The sequence below is a fragment of the Lepisma saccharinum genome, chromosome 1 (assembly GCF_977018435.1).
Source record: "Lepisma saccharinum chromosome 1, izLepSacc3.1, whole genome shotgun sequence".
NCBI classification, from domain to species: Eukaryota; Metazoa; Arthropoda; class Insecta; order Zygentoma; family Lepismatidae; genus Lepisma; species Lepisma saccharinum.
Genome location: NC_139229.1, coordinates 180381471 through 180403961, shown reverse-complemented (window position 1 = coordinate 180403961; position 22491 = coordinate 180381471). Strand labels below are relative to the sequence as shown.

The following is a 22491-nucleotide window of genomic DNA, read 5'->3' as shown; positions in this document are numbered from 1 at the left end:
GTTGACAGTAGACAACAGTTGCATTTTCATCATCAACTTAAACACAGGTAAGATTCCACTTCTGCTGGAAAAAATATCATGGCAATGTATTTCTTGGTTTGAATTTTTTAAATAAAATTAAACCATTTGTTAAAAAAAAATCAAGTGCAAATAATCCTCGTTTGTGCACAAGACTGATCTAATCTAAAGAGACTAACAGTTGCAGGCTGCAGTAGCAATAATAAGGAGGCAGGTGTGTGTCACTCCTTGGCCCTGCTCCTCCCCCGCCCTTTATTTTTTTTTCTAACATTGCTGCTGGCAGGTTGAGCTGATGTGTATCTGAAGCTTGTTTTGCACTTTTATATTTATGTTTAAAATATATATACATTGTTGTAATAATATATATTGTGAATTGAAGTAAATTTCATGCAAGGAATCATTCAGTATCAAGACTTTCATCTCTGCTTTATGAAATCACACATTGCGAATATTAATTTTTGGTTGTTAACACATTCGGGTCTGGCCTCATAATACAGCGTTGTTACCTCTGGTCTGCGGTTTTAGGTTGTTTTTCAAAAAATCATAACAAAAAATATTTTTAATTTGTTTTTATTTACCAAATATTTTTTAAAACTACAAAACTTCCTCTTTTCAATGAACAAAAAATTGTTAAATTTTCTTTTTATTTTCAGACATTTTTTATTATTTTTTTCAGCAATGTTTTGTGAAGAAGAAAAAAGTACAACATTGTAACAAATGTTAATATAGAGATATTTTAAGTTCGTAATCTGGAAATTTCAATAATTAACTACATATTCTATCAATACATCTTTTGAATCTTGCATAAGAATACTTCTTATGTGCACATAACAAAAAATAATTACAAATTACAAGTAATTATCTTATGTATGAAAAAGTGGCTGCAGGTCAGGACCAGACGATGTATCAGTTAGTTCTGCGTCATCTGTAAAAATTAAACAAATAAATAAATAAACTAAATAAATAAAATAAATTTTCATTTGACATACACTATACAAAATAATAAATGGAAAACTAAAAATACATTAGTGCATGTAGGAGAATCAAGCAAGAGGCAAGATGAATAATTACCTCTTCTCACTTCATTCATAAAATACTGGAGTTTGCAACACTGTTTAAATTATCAACAATTAATTATTACGAATATAACCTACCTTCCAAATCTTCAAATTCATCTCCATCATCAAAATCATCGCTAACTTCAAACTCTGAGGCAGAATCCAGAATTTCCGATATGCAGTCTGGATCTAACGATGCCATTCTAAACAATGCACAGTACATCAACGCGACAACAAACAGTCGCAGGTGCGAGATAAAAATAGCACATGAGTCACCTAGCGGTCGGAATTTCAACAGAGGGGCTTGAATGAACACGCACATGAGATGAAGTACGAGCATAGCCCGTCGTTCAATCGGCAAAACGATTGCATACCGCAGGACGGGCTATGCCCGTCGTTCGTCCACATTGACTTTAAGTGCACTGCGGGCTATGCCCGTCGTGAGACCCCAATGTGTTAATAAGATCTGTAACTTTTTCTGTTTCATTTTTATTTTAACAATTTTGAACAATTATGTTAACCAATGCAATGGCAATGCCTGGTAGATTTTAATGAATATTCAGTCATACACATGGGTTTCCAATGAATGAGTTTAATATTTTTTTATTACATGAATTCTATTTATCTTTTAAATTCTTTTCAAGTACTTTCATTGTTATTTAATGTATATTTCAGAAAAAATGTTCATACAACTGTGTGTTGGCCTTGCATTGCTGAATATAGCATGTGCTTTGGACAACGGACTAGCTCGTACTCCTCCAATGGGGTGGCTAGCATGGGAGAGGTTCCGCTGCAATATTGATTGTGTCAATGATCCAGAAAATTGTATCAGGTAACATAAAATGATCTTATTGATTGCTCAAAAACGACTACTTACTTCTGATTAATGATTGTTCTATAGATATTGGTGCCCACTGCCACTATCCTCTTGAAGCAACAGGTTCTCGAATATGTAACAGCTACTTTAATTTTCTCGTTATGTCGTATGTAAATCTTTGGATATTTTAAAGCAAAACTCTGGTAGATTGATGTAGTATACTTGCAATTATAACTATCCTGATCAATTTGAAATGGTTAGAATGTTCAGGCAATGAATTTGTAACGGTACCAGCAGCTGTATTGGTTCAAAGTGGTGTCACCTTAGCCTAATTCTATGCTTGTTTCTCCCAAGTGAAAACCTCTTCATGACCATGGCAGACCATATGGCATCAGATGGCTATGCAGATGTTGGCTACGAATACATTATCCTCGATGACTGCTGGATGGCAAATGAGAGAGACAGCGAAGGGAAGTTACAACCAAATGCTGACAGGTTCCCAAATGGAATCAAGGCTCTATCTGATTATGTAAGTAATAAATAATTAATAGCATATATATATAGTGGCTTTGCTGGAGTATTTGTGAAATAAAGGGCTTCCCTGGTAGCACAGTGGTAGCGTCGTCACCTTGTAATCAAGGGGACCCGGGTTTGATACCTGGTGGAGGCACATAGTGGTTGGATTCCACTTTAGACTGTATGGCCAGTCCCGATTACCCTTACTGTGCATAAAGTGAACTTAAAACACCAACTCCAACTCCTTTGTGAAGTAAAGTTATTGGTTTCATTGTAAAGGCTGAATTGTAACGACACAGAAATGCTTGTGACTGCAGAGCAGAACTGTCGCCTTTACATTCAACCCATGAATCTCTGTTATGTAGCAGTTAGTGTAATGCATCATAAAACATGGAATTCTGCATTCAAAACTGGGAAGGCATTAATGGTCTGATTTCTCTATTATCATCTTATCTCTGTAGGATGACATGTAAAATTAGGCAAAAATTAATTAATTTATCAAAGTAATTATATTATGCAAAAGTAATTTCTGAGTAGTAAAAACTAACACAATGCTTGTGTCATTTATAATGTTGTGAAACATACATAAAGAATAGTTATCTGTTTGCTTCGATTTAACACACACATATTGATACACTTAAAATACTCTTCACTTACTTGTTGTGGGGTGTTGATAGTCGTGTACTGATAAATCTATCTAAACACTGTAGATATGCATTTTTGGTATTCAGTGTGGCACAAAATAATTAAACTAAAGAATACTCGAATACTACCCTGATTATTCTACACTGTGATAGGTCTACTGATAGACTAAAACCGTGGGTGAATTAAAGGAGAGGACAGACAGTACTACTACCTCCCCCCCCCCCACACAATGACATCTCAAACTATCAATAAATCATCAATTAATATGAGGGTAATTAATGGTCATCTCCGCATTGTCAACTAAAATTCAGAACATTTAAGACTAACAATAAGTTAGAGTAAGTACTCGTAGTCTTCTCTCCCCATGATGACTAAAATGGAGCAATCATTTCTCATAGTGAAATGTAGAACTAACAATACACTTTCAATGAACTTAGTGAGCACCTGTATCATGTTCTTTTGACCCATTTGTGCATTGATGTCAGCAGTAGGTTTAATATATGTACATACATTGTCATTATGAACATGAATCTTTTTTCCCAGGGACAGTAAACTGTATATGTGTACCTTTATAATAGTTTGTAACACCGACTCATTGTGTGAATAGAAAACCAATAAAATGTATCAAAAATCCTCAGGTCAATGTCTTCTCTTGAACTTTCAAGGGCAAGCCTTGTCTCAGGAAGCAAATCATATGGTTAAACTTCAGATGTTATCTAGTCTTCCTCAATTTCCACAATCTTAAACTTTTCATTATTTAGGCATAAAGTTATTCAACACAATAACGTACTGATAACATGCCTTGTTTCAAACAATGAAGGCAAAATAACCTTTGAATGAACCAAAGTTTATAATGTGGAATTGATTGTTCATCCTGATATCTATTCCAGTTATCTGTTTTCTATCAGATTACAATCTGGGGAAATTTATGTGATAAAGTCAACTAACACATGCTCATGACTTGGGCTGAGTAGATATCAATGTATTGGAAACTGCCTCATAATGAAATACTTTGAAAATTGCAATAAATAAAAATTGTTCAAAACATTTATCAGTATTAATGTACAAATATTATTCTCCCATTATATGCAGCAATTTACCAAGAAATTTGCTTTGTAATATTGAAATACAATGTCATATAACCACAACATTCAGTTTTCATGCAAAATTCTTGCAAAATAAATAGTAAGTTTGAATTTTGCATAACTAGCTCCCACAGTACATGAAAGTGTCACAGGGCTTTTTTTCTGACCTCATGAAAGCCCAAAATGCCGCAAAAGTATCGGCTGGTGTCAGTAGAAGAATTCCAACCGGTACTTTCTGATACCTATACCACTGGTATTGGCCAATACCGATATCAGCTCAGCCCTAGTATTTTTGTTTATTTATATATGTCCAATTGTATGTATTATTCGTAGTATTCACATGAATGATGATTAGATTAAATGCATGGTAAATAGCAAACACAAGGAAAATCCCATGCCCTGGCTGGGACTTGGAACCCATAACCTTGAGAACTGAGACTTTGGGCTAAATACATACTCAAATTGTGTGTAAACTGAAGCACCAGTCTGTTGCAAAATGTAGGAGAAAATTAGGTACGAGTATTACCAACAAAGCTTGGGAAAGGAGAGAAAAAGTTACACCTAATTTTATGTGAAATTTGTGGAGCATTGTAATGTTCAGAAGCATCATCATAAACATGTTGTTAAGAGTATCATCATAAATATCAGTGACGTGCCGTGACGTTGACACTTGGGATAGCAAAGAGTGACATGGTCAAGGGAGGTTGGTGTAGGTCATACCCCTCCCCCTTTTAGGGTCTGGTATTCCTAGAAAAAAAGAATGTCAAAAACAGGAAAAGATTGCAAAATGATGAATAGGTAGCTACTTAAAAGAAGTACACAAACTCCCACCCCCTTTCGAAAATGAAAAATTATTTGATTTGATTACTAAGCCAGAGATCCCGGGTTCTAATCTCGGCTTGGTCCTAGGTGTTCTTTTTGTGTGTCCCTTCATCAATTTTATCGTATTATCTTCACAAATAGCCAAAAGTGGCAGAAAAGCGGAGTAAAATAAACCTAATCAAGCAATCAATCAATAATTTGATTCTTGTTTTAGTTAGCGTCGCCTTGTTGTCACATTTCGTTATTTGCGAAGATGATACGATAAAATTAATGAAGGGACAAACTCAAATAACATCTATGCCCAGGTCGGGATTCGAACCCGGAACTCCTGGTGTCGTAACGTGCTGTAATAACCACTCCCCCACAGTTGTTTGATTTGTTTGTCGATTTGGTGTTTTAAATCCACTTTATGCACAGAAAGGCCAATCGGAACTGAACTTACAGTTTCTAGTGGGATCCAAACCAATATGTGCCTCCACCAGGTATCGATCCGGGACCACTTGCACTCACCCACGGAGGTCGGCCGACAACAAAGATGAGTGGAAATACATGGGTATCGGTAAAACAAACTGCATTTTTCGTCAGTGGTAATATTAAATTGGATTTTTGAAACATCATCTTTGTATATGATTAAGTTGTGTCCCCCCCCCCCCAATATTTTGCATTGCTCAATTTCCCTAATTTCTCCATCCCACGATCTCCTTACTGAAGGATCCGGGCTTGAGCCCTGGTGTGAACATGAGTGTTCCTTTGTATCCATCCTTCACTGTTTAATTTAATCAACGTTCATCGTCATGGCAGAAGTTAGGTAATGTGATGGAAGAGCAAAGCTTTTGAAAAAAATTCCTCCCAGTGCATCTGCAGGGCACTGTGAAATCAGGAGTCTAGAGCTCTCTGTTTACGATGGTCCCTCATGATGTCCATAAGCTCATTAGCTACTTGCGATTAAATCCATACAGCTAGAAAAAATGATGGCAAGTGGCAAAACTTCGACATATTAGAGGAGATAAACCGGTAACATAGTACACTTTTTTGTAGTTTCTTCAATAATATTAATTTTGCTTTTTGAGCTCTGGGATACATTTTTCATTCGAAATTATTTCATTATTCAATGCAGAGTACAACACATAGGAACAAGAATGTGCGCTCATCACGGGTTCGAATCCCAGCCTGGATTGTTCTTTGTGAGGTCCCTTCATAAATGTCATCATATCATCATCAATACTCATCTGATTTTCTCGATAACCAAATGGGGCAGATAAGCGAAGTAAAATAAACCAAACCAACAACAACAATATGAATGCGCGATCTCTTGCCCAAATAAATACGTCCTTATTTACAATTGTTTAGTTTACCCATTTTTTTTAATGGAGGCCAAGAGATTAATATATTTAAATAAAACACTCCTAAAATGAGAGCAAGGGGGAGCCTGAGCAAATATTTGTTACTTAATAATTATATGTTCCATATTTGGAAAAAATGAAAGCATAACATTATTGTCTGCACATTATACATTTCAATTTCATAAAAAATAAAACTACATCCCATATTATGCACATTGTACAACGTGAAAAAAGTTGTGGTGTAAATACAGAGAACATAAGTATTGGAGACAATTTTCCCCTGAGTTCTTTAGAGGATTTACAAAGAAATCAAAGGAAAACCAATCCCCTATCTGTCCTATAGGAGATAGACTAGGGGACCTGAAAGCACGTGCTTTCAACCATTGCAGCAGGGGGCGAGGAGGCAAGGGAGGTAGAGGCAGAAATCTCCCCTTTCCCTTCATGCGGTTGTTTCTACCTGGAATCGGTGAGGCAGAGGAAGAGCGAGCTACGCCAGATTTGCCCGCACGGATCGCAGCGAGGGACGAGAAGCGCGTGAAAAAAAAAGTGTTGCATATGAACTGTGGTTTTAACAAGACAATACATATTGTGATTTTAAAATAATTAGCGTGTAAGATTGATTGATCTATATCTGCTAGACTAGCTACACCTCAGTGCACGTCACTGATAAATATGTTGTTAAGATGATAAGAGTGACAGATATTAGACAGTGAACTAGAGGCATGAATTGCTGTTGAATGGTCTGCTGTTTTGTGCATGACAATACCTGACCACACACTATTTGAAACACGGTAAATTATGATTTGCTATGGGGTCTGGAAAATTATGAAGTTGAAAAAACATGTTTGTGGCATACATAGCTGATTTGATTTTGACATCAAATAACAAGTGGCTGACATATTCTACAGCAAGGAACTCTGTTAAAAATCCATAAAGTTATCATTGTTCTTCTTAAGGTTCACATAACTACTTTTTCATGTAGTTTACAGTTCTTGTAAGCACATAAACACTGTTGTATATTACAAAATAATACTAATTTTATTTTGAAAGTAGCTTTTTTATTTTGGTAATGTTTCATTCAAGTTTCCAAAAACGTTTTGAATGAAACACCACTGGAAAAATAAAAGCCAGGGCTATTATTTTTGTAATCCTCACACATATTTTTCAATTTGTAAGTATTTTTTCTAGGACAGGGAATAACAAATAAATGTAAGATTTTTTTTTGTGTTTGTAATTTTATTTGAGACAAATGGTGGGTGTTTCTTTTTACATGACACAATATGTTTCCAGTGTATGGTGAATGATGTCACTAAATAAAATCAGAGCTCTGTAACTGTTTGGATGAATACTTTAAAACTATGCTTTGGCAGGGAAATGATTTATTTTTCCTGTTGAGTATTGGCTATGTAATGCATATGCAATGTCTATGGATTGCCTTGAAAAATGAACAGCTTAATATGTAATTTCTGTTACTTAAACTTTGAACAAATAAATAGCAAAGAATTTTATTTTACTTTGCACATATTGTACAGTGAAAAAAATCGTCAAAAGTAAATGTTCTCTCTCTGTGCTTCACTACAATTCAATCCAATCATCATGAAGAATCAGTCTGTAGAGACAGAAACGCTTGTGCTCCTGAGATCTGCAACTGCAAGTTCATTGTAAAGTGCTACTTATCTCATTCCCATTTATGAAACCTTGGAATATTTATGCACTTGACTGTATCATCAAGCTCTTACAAGACAAGCAAGTGATATTTAGAGCTCTCTTGATTGTACATATTAAAAGAAATTCCTTCTTTTTAAGATCATCATTAATATTACATTCTTTGAATAGAGAAATAGGGGTGTAAGGGGTACTTTCCACGTAGGTGCCCAAAAGTCAACCTCACTTCCACGTAGTGCACCCTGGACTAAAGACTAACGAGGCTCTGGCGACTGGCACTATGGCCAGTATAATTTTGTGTGTGTTGTCATGTTTTTTGTCCTTATGTGTACTGAGTTCCCATTTACAGCCTCAGCTATTAACAGAAGTCAGAAGATTTTAAGATTTTTAGTTATGCAACGTTAGAGTTGTTATTTGTAATGATAAGGGGCTGGCCCCCATATAATGTGACGGGAGCAAAATAGCCTAAGTGCTGACGCTCCCAAAATTTTAAATTCAAATTCAAAATAGAGAAATACATATTCATTACAACATTACAGCACTCATATGAAAATACAGATCCTATTTCAAGAGATATGCTTACAGGCTGTATATTGCAGTCAGTATGTGCAGTGTTTTGTTCTGTCTGCTTCTAATGATTTGACAGTACACTCTGCGATTACTCTTCTTCTACTGTTCTTACAACTTTGATTATAAAGAATATCAAATAGAAGAAATGTAGGTAATGGATAATCGGTAGTGGCAGTTGCCCCCCACACACTTTTCACCACTTTTATTCTGGCACTATGTTCACTATACTAAACCTTACCTACAAAGGGAAATATACTGTCTTTGCCCCCCTTCCCCTGGTTTTGGAGCCCAACTGCCGCCACTGTGGATAATGTCTAATTAGAATGGAAGCAAATTAATATGTGGTAACAAGGAGGAGAAAACATGCAAGCTGTTGATAATGTTTCTTCTTTTTCTCTCTAGATACATTCCAAAGGGCTGAAATTTGGCATCTACGAAGATATAGGGACGAACACTTGTGCTGGTTACCCAGGTATCCTAGACCATTTTGAGGTGGATGCTCAAACATTTGCTGACTGGGGAGTGGATTACGTTAAATTAGATGGGTGCTATCTTGACACCAGTCAATATGATGAAGGTAAGGTAATATTTTCTGGAAAAAAAAAAGCAGTTGTAATGCAAAAGAAATGTGCACTTTGAATCATTGTAATCATTGTAATGTTCATTGCATTCGATCATGATCCTTTCCACCAGGTTAGTGGTAGAGCAGCCTATGGCTGAACCTTGCCTGGTTACTAAATGGATGTACGTGGATGTAATATACATGAAAACTGATTGCACCAGCAACCTTCTAGGACTTTTCTAGTCCAGTTTGATATATTGCATGATGCCTTTTCCATTTAAAAGTATTGACCTAATTCCTAGATGGCTGTAATGTTGTGGTTATGTCACGCAAGAAGCTTCCCTTCTCAGTTAATATCACAATCACCTCAGGATTTTGATCACCATTTGTTTGTGAATCTGGGGGGTGTATTTTGATCTTGACCCATCTTGTGTATGAAAATATAATTATGCAATAGAAAGCAAAGAATATTGAATAGAATAATTTAAATCATCATGACTGTGAACACATAGTCTTTACATGTTTATAAGCTAGAAACTTCACATTTGCAACAATCTTTTTTTATTTTTTATTTCTGTGGTGGCTCAGTCGGTAATGTGTCTGACTATCATGCCAAAGGTCCCAGGTTTGATCCCTGCCCAGTTCAAATCCAGGAACTTATCTAACGTTGGAACCCACCCAGCATCGAATGACATGGGTACCTGGGGAAAACCCTGGGGGGTAAAGGTGGTCAGGGGCATGATCCTGATCACATCACCCCCACTCACGACGGGATCAAGAAAATGTGGGGCATTACCTCCACACACCCTATACACCTTCATGGCGTGGTGCTAAGCACAGGGGAGCACTTTACTTTACTTTTACAAAACCTTTCAGTAGGGCCATCCTTCATTACATTCTGTATCAGAAGAGTCCAAACAAATGTTAGTCACACACTTATGCTACTGGATAAACCATTTTGATACAACTTGTATTATTTGCCATTTTGGAATTGCACCTTCTTTTAATCAGCATATATGTATAAATTTCTCAACTAACATTTGTTTTCTGTTTTAGCGTACCCCGAGTTCGGAGGATATCTAAACAAAACAGGACGACCAATGGTCTACTCATGCAGTTGGCCAGCATATATAGTTGGTGAAGGAAACGATGTAAGTTATTTTAAAAAAAAATCTATTGAAAACTACCCTTGTTAGTGCTAAATGTAATGAGTGAATATTGTGTAAATGAAAAGAAATTAATTTTTCCTGGTGTATGCCATTATGTTAATTTTGCATCCATTAAATTGTCCCTCAGAATACTACAAAATGTATACTTCTATTAATGTTTCCATCTATGATATATCAGAAGTTAAGAAAACAGGAAGCTCTTACTAGACAAATCGGATGGATTAGGATTATATAATATGAAAGAAAAGAGAGCCAGAAGGGTAAATTTTAGTTTTATGCATAAATTTTAATTGCGTGTGCAATGACATGTCACACATACTGATAAAATGTAGACACATTGTAATTAAACTATGTCTATTTATATTTTCAGCCTAACTATCCACTCATAGCTGAAAACTGTAACCTGTGGAGAAATTATGGTGATATTCAGGATACTTGGGACAGTGTGGAATCCATATTCAATTGGTATGGAAATAACCAAGACGAACTCATACCCGTTGCTGGACCAGGTCAATGGAATGATCCTGATATGGTAAATATTGTTTTGATAAAATAACTTTTGTATATTGTAGGCTCACTACCAGGAATATAAGATTACAGATTTCACACTTTTGAAATTTCAAATCTGCTTTTGATGTAGTATGTTCAGAATACATTAAGAATAATACCTAGGTATATTGTTGGAGCAATGGGGAGTATTTTCTGTACCTATTTACAAAATTTAATTCGTTATTTGTTATGAATGCATTTTGGATTGTAATTTTTCTCTCAACCCGTTTCATTGGGCCTACCTTGCAGCATAGTGGCTAACTTCTACCTGTGATCAAGGGGTATCAGGTTTGATTTCTGGTGGAGGCACATTGCACAGTGGTGTAGATCACTCCTTAAACTGTAGGTCCAGTCCCAACTAGCCTATCTGAGCATAAAGTGAGCTTAGAGCTCGCTCCAAAATTTTGAGAAAAGCAATGTTTTCAAGTAAAAGCTGCGAGTGGCAAATGCAACCCCTCTCTCTAAAATGCTCCCCAATTGCCATTTCTGAGAATAGAAACTTCTAAATATGCAAAATATCTTATTGTGTATACTGTCCCCCTACATATCAGCTATGTACTATCCACCTTTACATTCCAGCCCCTCCCCGAAAAATAATCCTGTGAACACCAATGTGTCAAAGTGAATAGTTAGGATATTCTATTAATAAACATGCTTCCAAAAGTTAAGCACGTGATGGTAAAACCAACAAAAATGGAAAAGTAAAGCTTTGATTAACACAAAATTGCACATGAAGGTAGCAAACAAAGATGAAAAACAATATTTACTTTTCGTAAGTTATATGATGATGTCACATTTGGGTCATTAACATAATATGTTTATAGGCAAACAAACCAAACAAAACTTACAGTAATATGGTATGTGACCAAAACAAAACTTACATTAATATGGTATGTGACCACCCCGGACCTTTACACAAACTTTACAACGATTTTCATGCTTTCAATGAGGTGATCAATCATCGCAGATGCGAGCAATGGCCATTCCTCCATTAGGCCAGTTTCCAACTCTCTGCGACTACCTGGGGGAGGTAAACGTAAAAGCTAAAAACTGACATCTGCATCCGCAGCGATTTTCAGCCACTCAAATTCAAATACTCTTTCGAAAATTTGCATTGCATGCTTAACTTCTGGAAGGCAGTGTACTTTCATCTCTTCACTCATCTAGATATTGAATCCTGTTATATCTTAGCTTTCTGGAATATAAATAGTTTGTAAGAAATTGAAATTTGACTGTCTAGCATAGATGCAACAAATTTATTATTTTCCTCGCCTATTCTTGTTTATTCAGCAAATATTTTGCAATTGAACTCTTACCATGTAACCAACTAATTTCTAACTAACTGATTTCTAGCTTATCGTTGGCAACTTTGGCCTGACCTACGACCAAAGCCAAACACAGATGGCACTTTGGGCGATCCTTGCTTCACCTCTCATTATGTCAAATGATCTTCGGGATGTTCATTCTGACTACAAGGAAATTCTACAGAATGCTGACATAATTGCTGTCAACCAAGATCCCCTTGGAATTCAGGGAAGGAGATTATCTCAGGTATAGTTCATAATTTTGAGACAATTGTGTGGATAATTGTGTTAATAAACATGATAGAAGTGGATAATTATGTAGCTGATATTAATATATTGATGTTAGACTGTCTTGTTTCCAAAAGTTCCTACACAGACTGATTTCTGATTATGTGCTCTGTAATAATTGCTGGTAGCGAATTTTGGATCTATAATTAATCTATAAAAACCTATCACTTTTTTAAAAAATATATGTCCTCCTATTTTTTATAAACCTATTAGTTTTTATGGGTTTCTAGGCTAGCCCTGTCACCTTTCGTGTAATTAGTCCTGGGTGTGATAGTTGACATGACCCCAAATTTTTTGGAGTTGAGTAGCCATTAAAAGGAATAATAATAATTTTGGTTTGGGAAAGCAGACAATAGCAGTAGTAGGAATTGTGCTAACCACATGTTACCCAATGGAAAGCCACTTGACTCTCAAAGGACTCTTCCACGACAGAGTAATGGATTTTAGTGATACTTGTTTTTATTTGTAACAGTTTATTTGCAATTGCTGAATCAACATATAATTGTGTTTTCTTGCATTGTAAAATGTATTGAAACACTGGTACTTGACTTTTTAATTCAGTGCTGTCAGATACAGTCATAAATTATTAAAATTACCTCAGTGGGCAAATTCTTATAGCCGTGTTAATATCTCTTAATTTTGATTCTCAAATTACTGATGATCAGAATGTTAAATTACATGAAGTTGGAATCACTGTCACCTTTGGTGATAATCCTTCATGCAAATAAACATTAAAAAATCATACATGTGTACACATTCTCTTTCCCACAGGAGGAGAGTATAGAAACATGGGTGAAACCCATTACACCTATTCAAGGTGAAGATTACTCCTATGCAGTTGCAGTGATAAAACAAGATGCTGATCCTGAGCCAACACTGCTTACTGTTGCACTTCAAGATATTGGATTAACTCATGCTGCAGGTTATGAAGTTACAGTAAGTATTTTTTTGAAATAATTCTAATTGATATCTAGATCTTTCCAAGGCATTTGATAGGGTAAAACATGACCTGCTTATGGTCAAACTAAGCAATATAGGAATAAGAGGGATAGCTTATGAACTTATACAATCTTATCTACAGGACAGAATGCAAATTACTCAAATAAGCTACAACATGCATGGTATAGTCACTAACTTTAAATCACAAAGTAGGAAAGTGTTAATGGGGGTACCCCAAGGATCAATCCTGGGGCCCCTGCTCTTTATTTTGTACATAAACAACGTACCAGAATACCCAAACACAAAAATTGTCACCTATGCAGATGACACAACTGTTCTTGCCAGAGGTATCGACCCTAGGAAGCTTGAAATAAACACTTTTATCACCATAAACCAACTGGCACAATACTTAACTTCACATGGATTAATAATAAACAACAATAAAACAAAATTTATGATATTCAATACAATCCGAAACATGGATTTTGAGTCACAAACACTATGCATAGACAATGTGCTCATAGAAACTGTATCTTCAGTAAAGTTTTTGGGAATAACACTAGATCAAAAATTAACGTGGGAAGAACAAATTAACAACATCTGCAGTAAACTATCATCTAATCTATACCTGCTAAAACAAATGTCTGAATATAATTTAACAGAAATTAACAAATGCATATATTATGGACTAATTTACCCCTATGTTGAATATGGCATAATAGCTTGGGGTGGATCATTTTATAATAATACTGTCAGAATACTGAGACTTCAAAAGAGAGCACTTAGAATAATGTACAAACTAGGCTGTAGGGAATCTTGCAAAGAGTTATTCAGGGAAAAACAAATAATGACAATATACTCCCTATACATCTATAAGGCTATAACGTTTGTTTTAAATACTGGAAGCATGACTAAAAATAACCAATTACACAACCACAATACAAGGGGGAAAGATAATTATTACCAGAACCAACACAGACTCAATATCTCAAAACAATCACCAACGAATGCCGGAAAAATATTCTACAACCAGCTGCCTCATGACATAAAACTGATATCTCCAAAAGATAAACAAATACAAACAATAAAAAAATATTTGACAGAGAGAGCTCTCTACAGTGTCAGAGAATTCATGGAACAAGACAATACAAGGCCAATGTACTAAAAAATATGTATTATAATTGTATTGTTATTTCAATCATGCAACAATGATAATGTGTTTTAATTTTTATTGTAGTGTAATGAAGTGTATTTTTTAATTTTTACTTTGGTGTAGTGATGTAATGTACTACACAATGTTTCTTCTTTTTTGTTATGATGTACTTAACTAATTATTATTTCATTATGTATCTTGACGTTTTCCATGCCCTTTTAATCAAGGGTCAATGGAAGAAAATAAAATTCAATTCAATTCAATTCAATTCAAGTTAATATTTTCCACTCTGTGTTATGATGGCTATACACAAACTGTTGGGAAAAAAAAATCCACAACTAGTCAGTGGAACCTCGATATTGCATCTTTCAGGTGATTGTGACTAAGGATAAGTAATGCTGGGAAATGTATGATCTCGAAAAATTTTGTTTCATTTTGCTTCAATGTATAAAGTGGGAAAATATAGAATCTTGGAATTTAAAACTGAGGTTGTGCTGTATATAGTAAGTATACAACATATTGATTAGTATTCTTTTCTTCTTACACTTCCTTTTCCATCATCAGTTGTGATGACTCCGAGAAGGTATCAAAAGCCTGGAACTAATTTGTGCTGTTTTAATATCAATTCACCAACAATTTTACCTATCTGATATTTCTACAAATATCTCGCAGAACATTAGCCATTTAATTTTGGATTTGTAAATTTTATACCACTACTTGTCTGTGTGAAAATTTCATGTCAGTCCAGAGTCTCCACGATGGCATAATAGTAATGCTGTTCCATTGTAATTAAGTTCAGGTTCAATCCCCAGAATTACACAGTGGTTTGGATCACACATTAAACTGTGAATCTACTCCTGATTAATAGAGGCATGCATATTTCGTTTTTAACGAAAACACGAAATTTGAAATAACACATTGTAATGTTAATTTTTCATATTTCTGAAAGTTGTGAGGTGTATTTTGCTACCAGTTTTGTCACGAAATGGTGTGAAATGAACCGCAAAATGTGAAATAGACTCTTAAACATGAAATTTAGAGTTTATTTACCAACGCGACACTTTCTGAAGTTAAAATTATCTTGTGAGTTATGCAATTCATGGGCAATTGATTAATTCTGCTGTAAATATTTGAGAAGCAAAAATGGACCCCTTTATACAGGAAAAAACTTAATATTCTGGTAACGACGTAAATGTGCTATTAGAAGGGATATGTTTATTTTGTGTAATAAGTGCAGTTTTTAAATCAAATTTAGGATTATATTCACATTTTTAAACCAAAATGTCATTTTATATATGCTTTTCACTGCTACAACAGCAAAATTTTATTTTATTTGCTGCTTTTGAAACCGAAATTGACTCTCTTTTTGTACCGAAATTTTGCTTTTTTATTTACCAAAAATATGTGCCTCTACTGATTAGAACATCTCTGAGCATAAAGTGAACTTGAAACAAACCATATAATCCATCCCTGTTACTTAGTAATTTGATCTGCTATTCTTGTCAGCATCAAGTAACAGTTTCACATGCTGCAAAGCCAGAGGTTCCTTGCCGGAACTCTTGTCAACTGTGATTTTACTAGGTTTGATCCTCACCACTGGTAAAACTAAATTTGTTCCCCTGAAGGTGAGAGAAGAGATGCTCTCTTGGAACATAGTGTTAGAATGTGTATAGTTAAAAAAGCCACTAGACAATGGGTAATGTCCAATTAACTTTGCATGCTAATGTAGAACTATTGTCACTAACATTCAGAGAATTTTTATTGTGTTTGATCCCCTATCAATTTCATCTGTTCGTCATTCATATCATCATTGTGATTACCCCAAGAGGTAGAAATCAATAAAATTCAATCTTTGCAGACTTTAGTGTATCAATTATAATGAATACATTTTGCTCGTCCTATAATGCATGAACATTTGAACACTATAGGCATTGGTCATTTTAGGTATAGCAGTGCACTGCCAAAATTACAGACAATATTACCAATCTGATATATCCATAACCTATAATTTAGTGCAATGTTTTGGCTTTTTATGGAAAGATTCCTTTGCCCTGGTGTTGTAATGTAAATATTAAATTACATAGTTTCTTTCTATATGACAAAATGTATAAAATGCATTCTTCAAGGAACATTTCCAATGTTTTATTGCATTGGAAGAATATTGATTATTTATGTCAGTGTCAGTAAATTTGATGTATTTCATTGGTATCAGCAAGAAGTTAATGTTGATCCATTGCTATTTTCTAGTGAATTTTCTGATCCCAGGTTATGCACAAAATTATCAACTTTCTTTACCATTTTTGAAAATGTGAGTGTTTTTTTTTCAGTGTGAGAAAGAAGAAAAATAATCAAATATATATCATAAAATAATTTTTGCAGTTAGAGAATGTTTTACTATTATCGTACAGTACGTGTTATATTGTAAACATTGTAACTTTTTACATTGTAGGATCTTTACACAAAGGAAAACTTGGGGACATTCACACCTGATTCTTCAATTCACTTAAGTGTAAATCCAGGAGGTAGGTTTTGCTTGTAGCTTTAATGCTTTTTCTACAGAAGGTTGTTCGATTTATATCTGACCATTTTTGACGGGTACTGACCTTAAGAGATACTGCGCCGCCTCCACCAAACATGTTCTATTGGACCCCCAGCATTGTGGACTATCGCCCGGCATCGCAGTTTCCATTGCAGCAAGCTCCGACGCAGGACAGGCATGGGAATTCTGTCCCACTGCTCCCTGCAAGCTTTCCATAGACCATCCAGGGTGCACGGGCGGCGATGTTGAAGACGTCGTTTCAACAGTCCAAATGCGCAAAAATCCATTGGACTTGCATCTGGGCTTTTCACAGGAATGTCTTCAAACGGAATGACATGAATTCCTAATTCCTCTGCCATTTCCTGATAAAAACGTAGTGATGTTCTGGCGGTATGACTCAAAGCCGTGTCCATATAGATCATCACCTGGTTCGCGTCCATTCCATACAATTGTGGGATGTCTCTCCGATAGATAGGTGTCGAAATGGAGTCTTGGAAGTATCTGGCATTCACTTTCACGTTTTTGTCCACCTTGCGTATCATCAACTTACCCTCATATCCGAATCCCGTCACAACCATAAAGCCACGAGGGAAACTGTCCCTGCACTGATGAACAAAGTTGCTGCACCCCTTGCCGTCAATGTCACGCTATGTGATCGCCCGCATGTGACCACCAGCAGTGAGATGGACATATGATTCATCCATTGTGACAACTTTTTTCCTTTTGGAACCCGCCAGGTACTTTTCATACAGTTTCCTGCAGTTTGTCTTACGTTCGGCAATGTGACGTGGTAGAAGGTGGTGTACATGGGCCTTCCGCACACACTTCAACCTGAGGCGCTTGCGAATTGTTTTGTTCACAGTTGACTTGCGAGGTAAAATCTGTGGGCCATATCACGTTGAGTCAGGGGATTTTCTTGGCACGCCAATCGATGGATCCCCCTTAGCACTACGGGTGACACTTTGCTTGCAGCCCTTCTCCTGGTGGTTTTCGTGGGTGAATGTTTCGCAAGGAGAGCCTGTTGTGTGTAACGGGCCACAATAGCTTTCACAGTAGTCACCCTGAGTGTTAACCCATTCTCCCGACACTGTTTCACAATGCGTACGTATGAAAACTTAGCATGGAAAAGGGCCATTACATAACCCTCCCAATACCGGTTGATTTTTGGTTCCATTTGATAACATTCACTACCAACACTCACCCACCTACAAGGTCAGACACAACACTTCTCCCACCAGCTGACCCATGGTTCCAGCATGATATGCCAGGTGGCAGCACCGAATCGAAAATGGTCGGATATAAAGCGAACAACCTCTGTATAAGATATTTTCAGAAGAGTAATTTTTAATTCCTTCAACTTTGAAATGTAAAAGTACATGTTTACTTTGAAAACAGAGGACTGATAATATTAATACACAAATAGATCCTCTCATTAATGAAAGACATCAGTCATATATATTTCATCTATATAACCTGATCAGAATTTTATGTGTGTGGAAAATGTCTGTGTGTTTGTTATTTAAATATTCTGAAATTAACAAAGATAAATTATCCCAAATTTTGGGTACAGAAATGGTAGTGTCAGCACACACTCGCAGGGATTTATCCTGAATTTTCCATCTGGGGTGTATGTTTGTATTTAACGGGGGGTGTAAGTGCAAATGTATTAGGCTCAGTCAAGAAATAACGAGGCAGAGTATATTATACCAAAACTATGGTAGTTAGAATGGCTCAATGGGCCCGAAATGGAGGTGCAGATCTGACGAAACTGATTCGCGCATGTTTTCCCGTTAGATGACGTTACGTGTCTGACAAGGTATGTGCAAGGGCTGCTAACCGATCAGCGGCCGTGTCCAGTCATTTTGTGTTTGACTGCGACACGTAATGGAGGCATCCAAAGAGGAGCAGTGGGGTGTTGTGCGTTTCTGGACAGTGCATAGTGGTGTGCTCTAGGAGGGGTTGGTGAGGGTCATAATCCCTGCTTATGGAAATATGTTGTTCCAAACAAAGAACATGAAACAACTTCATTATACATCTTATTAGTATATACCATTTCCCAGCACTTTTTTTTTCTGGATGAAAAGGTTCTGGTACTTTTCATATATTTTAGTTAAAGGAATTGATTCCAGTCATTGCTCTACGAATGGTATGTCAAGTTTATGATTGTGTTTTCTTGTCATTCCAGGTGTAGTAATGCTACGAGCAAATGCTTTGCCGTAAGGATGTGCCTCTATTGGATATTGTCATGTAGAAAAAGAATAATGCACAATAAAAAGAGTTCAATACAAGAGCAGTGTACAGTTCATTCAAACATGTGTACAAATGATATATTTGAATATTCATTTCAGAGAAGATAAAAAAAATACAGGATTGCTTGCTGTGTGTGTAAAGATTACACCAGGGAACAAATTAAAACTTTTTTCTTGCCTCTACAAGGAAATTATCTGCCTTCAATGGAAATGGGTGCGCTGAATTTGAAAGTGACCATATAATGCTCTGACAGGCAAAATGTAGTTATATTCTGACTGAACCGTTCCCTCTGTACATCTTCTCCATTCTCATCTCGACATATTTCCACCCAAGTTCCATGGAAATATGTCGAGATGAGAATGGAGAAGATGAATCTTCAAGGACAGACGGCAACCCAGTTCTTTGTAACACCTTAAAGTGTCATACTTCAGTGTCCCTCTTCCCCACTGAAAGAGAGCCCGCATACATTCATGGGTATGCACTTGATGCTCTGGTGCCTATAAATAGATACCAGGGCATCAGTTTCCTCCGAATTTTGGTTCCCTTGTTGCTTTTTTTGTTTGTTTTTTTTTCTCTTTTTTTTGTGCTGAATTTATTTAAATATTGAAAGTTGAGCAACATATTTCTGGACTTACACAGATAATTATTAAACTTATTTTGTAGAGAATAATAGTTAGATAATGTAATCATAAGGTAAATTTTGTCCCGAGCATTTTCTGTTGTTATATGCCTGCCCATGCGACGGAACCTCCATTCACAGACTAGGTCAAAACCTTCCTCGCATGTGAAAGTAACCACATTCTTGCCTTCTGGATCATACGTTCACACAGAAAAACGTATTGTTTATCTGTGGTTGGCTTCCATTTAACAATTTACATAACATAAGATAGCTAAATAACAGCAGGTTCCATGGCAGAGTTGTCACCATTAAGTGCTGCGAAACCAGAGGTCCCAACTTCGAACTCTGGTCAAGGCATTGATGTATCATTGTGTTTGTCCGATTCATTCTTTCATCGTCATCATCGCGATTAGACCATGAGGTAGAAAATGGACGTAACATTGGCGTCCAGAAGGTGGGACAAGGGGGCCATGCCCCCCACCCCTGGAACATAAATGTCTACCTAAAAATTATATATTTCACACATAAATTCATTTCAGTCACAGTAATTTATGTTAATTATTATAAATTCGTTGAAGAAACATGATAATTTAAGACTGAAATAGCGTTTTTTGAGGGGCATCACTATTTTGGGGGAAAATATGCATCCTTTGCCCCCATGGAAAAAAAAATACCTTGCTTGCCCCTCCCTGGAAAAAATCTTGCGGACGTCCATGGATGTAAAGTAAACACAACAGAAGGTGATAGAAATAGCTGGATAAACAATGTTTCGATGCTTTCGATGTTAATAATCAAATAAGTTTCAAATTGTGGAGCATGGCTTAATATTTTTCAGCAACTTTTTTCCCTTTTTTTTTTTTTGACTGAATATTGTTGTTGAATGTTTTCAAGCTGAGGGAATATCTGATTCTCGTTTACAATAGCATATGTAATCAAAACTTTCATATCGCCGTTTTTAACTTTACCTCCCAGGTACCTATTTATTTGAGTCTGGGTGAACCCCAGAGTCACGTTATGCAGAAACAAGGCTGGACAAAATTCCGACCTTAGTTCACCCACCCTCGGAAATGAACCCGGGTATCTCACGTGGCAGTCAGACACCCTCCCAACTGGAGCACCGCAGCCTCACCGCCATTTTGAAACCAGTCAGTGGATTACAAAATCATGTTCGCATCCTTTTCACGTTTTCTGTGACCTTTAAAACGAGGTATTACTCGACCTCCTTTGCCATTTGAAATTTTCGAGTCCTTCCCTAACTTTAGACCCTCTTTTTTGGGTCACGCGGTTTCATACTTTTTTAGTTCCGCAGTAATCATGTGGCATATCGTTGGAAGCTTGTGTCCTGCACTTTCCGAAACTGTTATGGTGCTGCACTCATCTTCACTGTTAAGCTCGGTATACTCGATTTGGCTCACCTTCCTTTTTTTGCAAAACCATTTTCTGCACGGAAAACGGTAGGTGGTACAGACAAATGTTTCATATGACAATCGTATTTTTTCCCCCACCTTTCCGAATCTGCATTCCAAACATACCCTTCCCATTTGAAAATCGCACGAACGGGGCATGTGCCCCCCACTAAAACCTCAAATGGTGGCTTTTGGGCTGTTGCAAATACTTTCTACGGATTCTTTGGGCCAACTTAGTGGTGCATTTTTTTGTTTCAACTTGATACGATCTCCCGTTCTTGAGAAAAAGGTAGTGTCTGGGTCGCTCTTAAACACCCTGTATAATGACATCATTATTACCTGGGTACTATTTGAAGGGGGATAAGGGAAATTTCCTCTTCTGCTTCCTATGTACAGGGCTGAGACAGGGTGTCGTTTGATGGAGAGACGTTGTCTCTGTTAAATTCTTGTAAGAATTAATGCTTATAATACAAACACACGATTTTTATCTATATATATAATATAAATATAATTTTAAATTTTCAGTACAACCACCAATGTTCCAAACCATGAGCCGTCACTGGTTAACTGTCGATGAGGCCATATCGTGAATATCTAGAAGCTTCCCAGTCTGTCTCCTCACAACAAATGGCAACGAATCGTTTATATATATATATATATATATATATATATATATAGACACACACACTCACTCACACACACACACACACTCACTCACTCACTCACTCACACACTCACTCACTCACTCACTCACACACTCACTCACTCACTCACTCTCTCTCTCTCTCTCTCTCTCGCTCTCGCTCTCGCTCTCTCTCTCTCTCTCTCGCTCTCTCTCTCTCTCTCTCTCTCTCTCTCTCTCTCACTGCATTTTTCTTCTCAGTGTGAACTAAATTTTAATACTATAAGCTTCCCCCTCTACGTGGAGATGCGTTGTTGCTACTTTAGGACTTAAGCAGAGTATCTTTTGTGGTTCTCCTTTTTACTATTTTATTTGTTAATCATTATTATTTGTCGTGTCTTGTGGATTCGATTGTTCAGACAGAGGTATCCTTCTGCATAAGCTCTTTACACTAATTTCAGTTATCTTAATTCCGTGTCTACGTAAGGCCTATTTATAATATCGAGGCAACAGAGAATTACGCGAAGGTTAACATGAATGCTCTAGAACAGG

At 36.4% G+C, this 22491-nt stretch overlaps 1 protein-coding gene across 1 annotated transcript; it reads left to right on the top strand.

The window, feature by feature from the left end:
* On the top strand, positions 1–19331 carry LOC145990426 (alpha-N-acetylgalactosaminidase-like). The gene is made up of 10 exons (XM_083126120.1): positions 1–47; positions 1752–1908; positions 2248–2422; positions 8942–9116; positions 10158–10252; positions 10641–10802; positions 12173–12370; positions 13183–13347; positions 16953–17025; positions 19228–19331. Exons 2-10 carry the CDS (start codon positions 1757–1759, stop codon positions 19260–19262), a joined length of 1230 nt encoding a protein of 409 aa, XP_082982246.1. The 5' UTR covers positions 1–47; positions 1752–1756; the 3' UTR covers positions 19263–19331.
* Positions 19332–22491: the final 3160 nt, after the last annotated feature.

Bases quoted from the DNA above. Each gene is read 5' to 3' on its own strand.
- LOC145990426 (XM_083126120.1), top strand. From the start codon at position 1,757: ATGTTCATACAACTGTGTGTTGGCCTTGCATTGCTGAATATAGCATGT. The intron at 10,803-12,172 runs GTAAATATTGTT...ACTGATTTCTAG, and splicing joins AATGGAATGATCCTGATATG to CTTATCGTTGGCAACTTTGG. The intron at 13,348-16,952 runs GTAAGTATTTTT...TTTACATTGTAG, and splicing joins CTGCAGGTTATGAAGTTACA to GATCTTTACACAAAGGAAAA.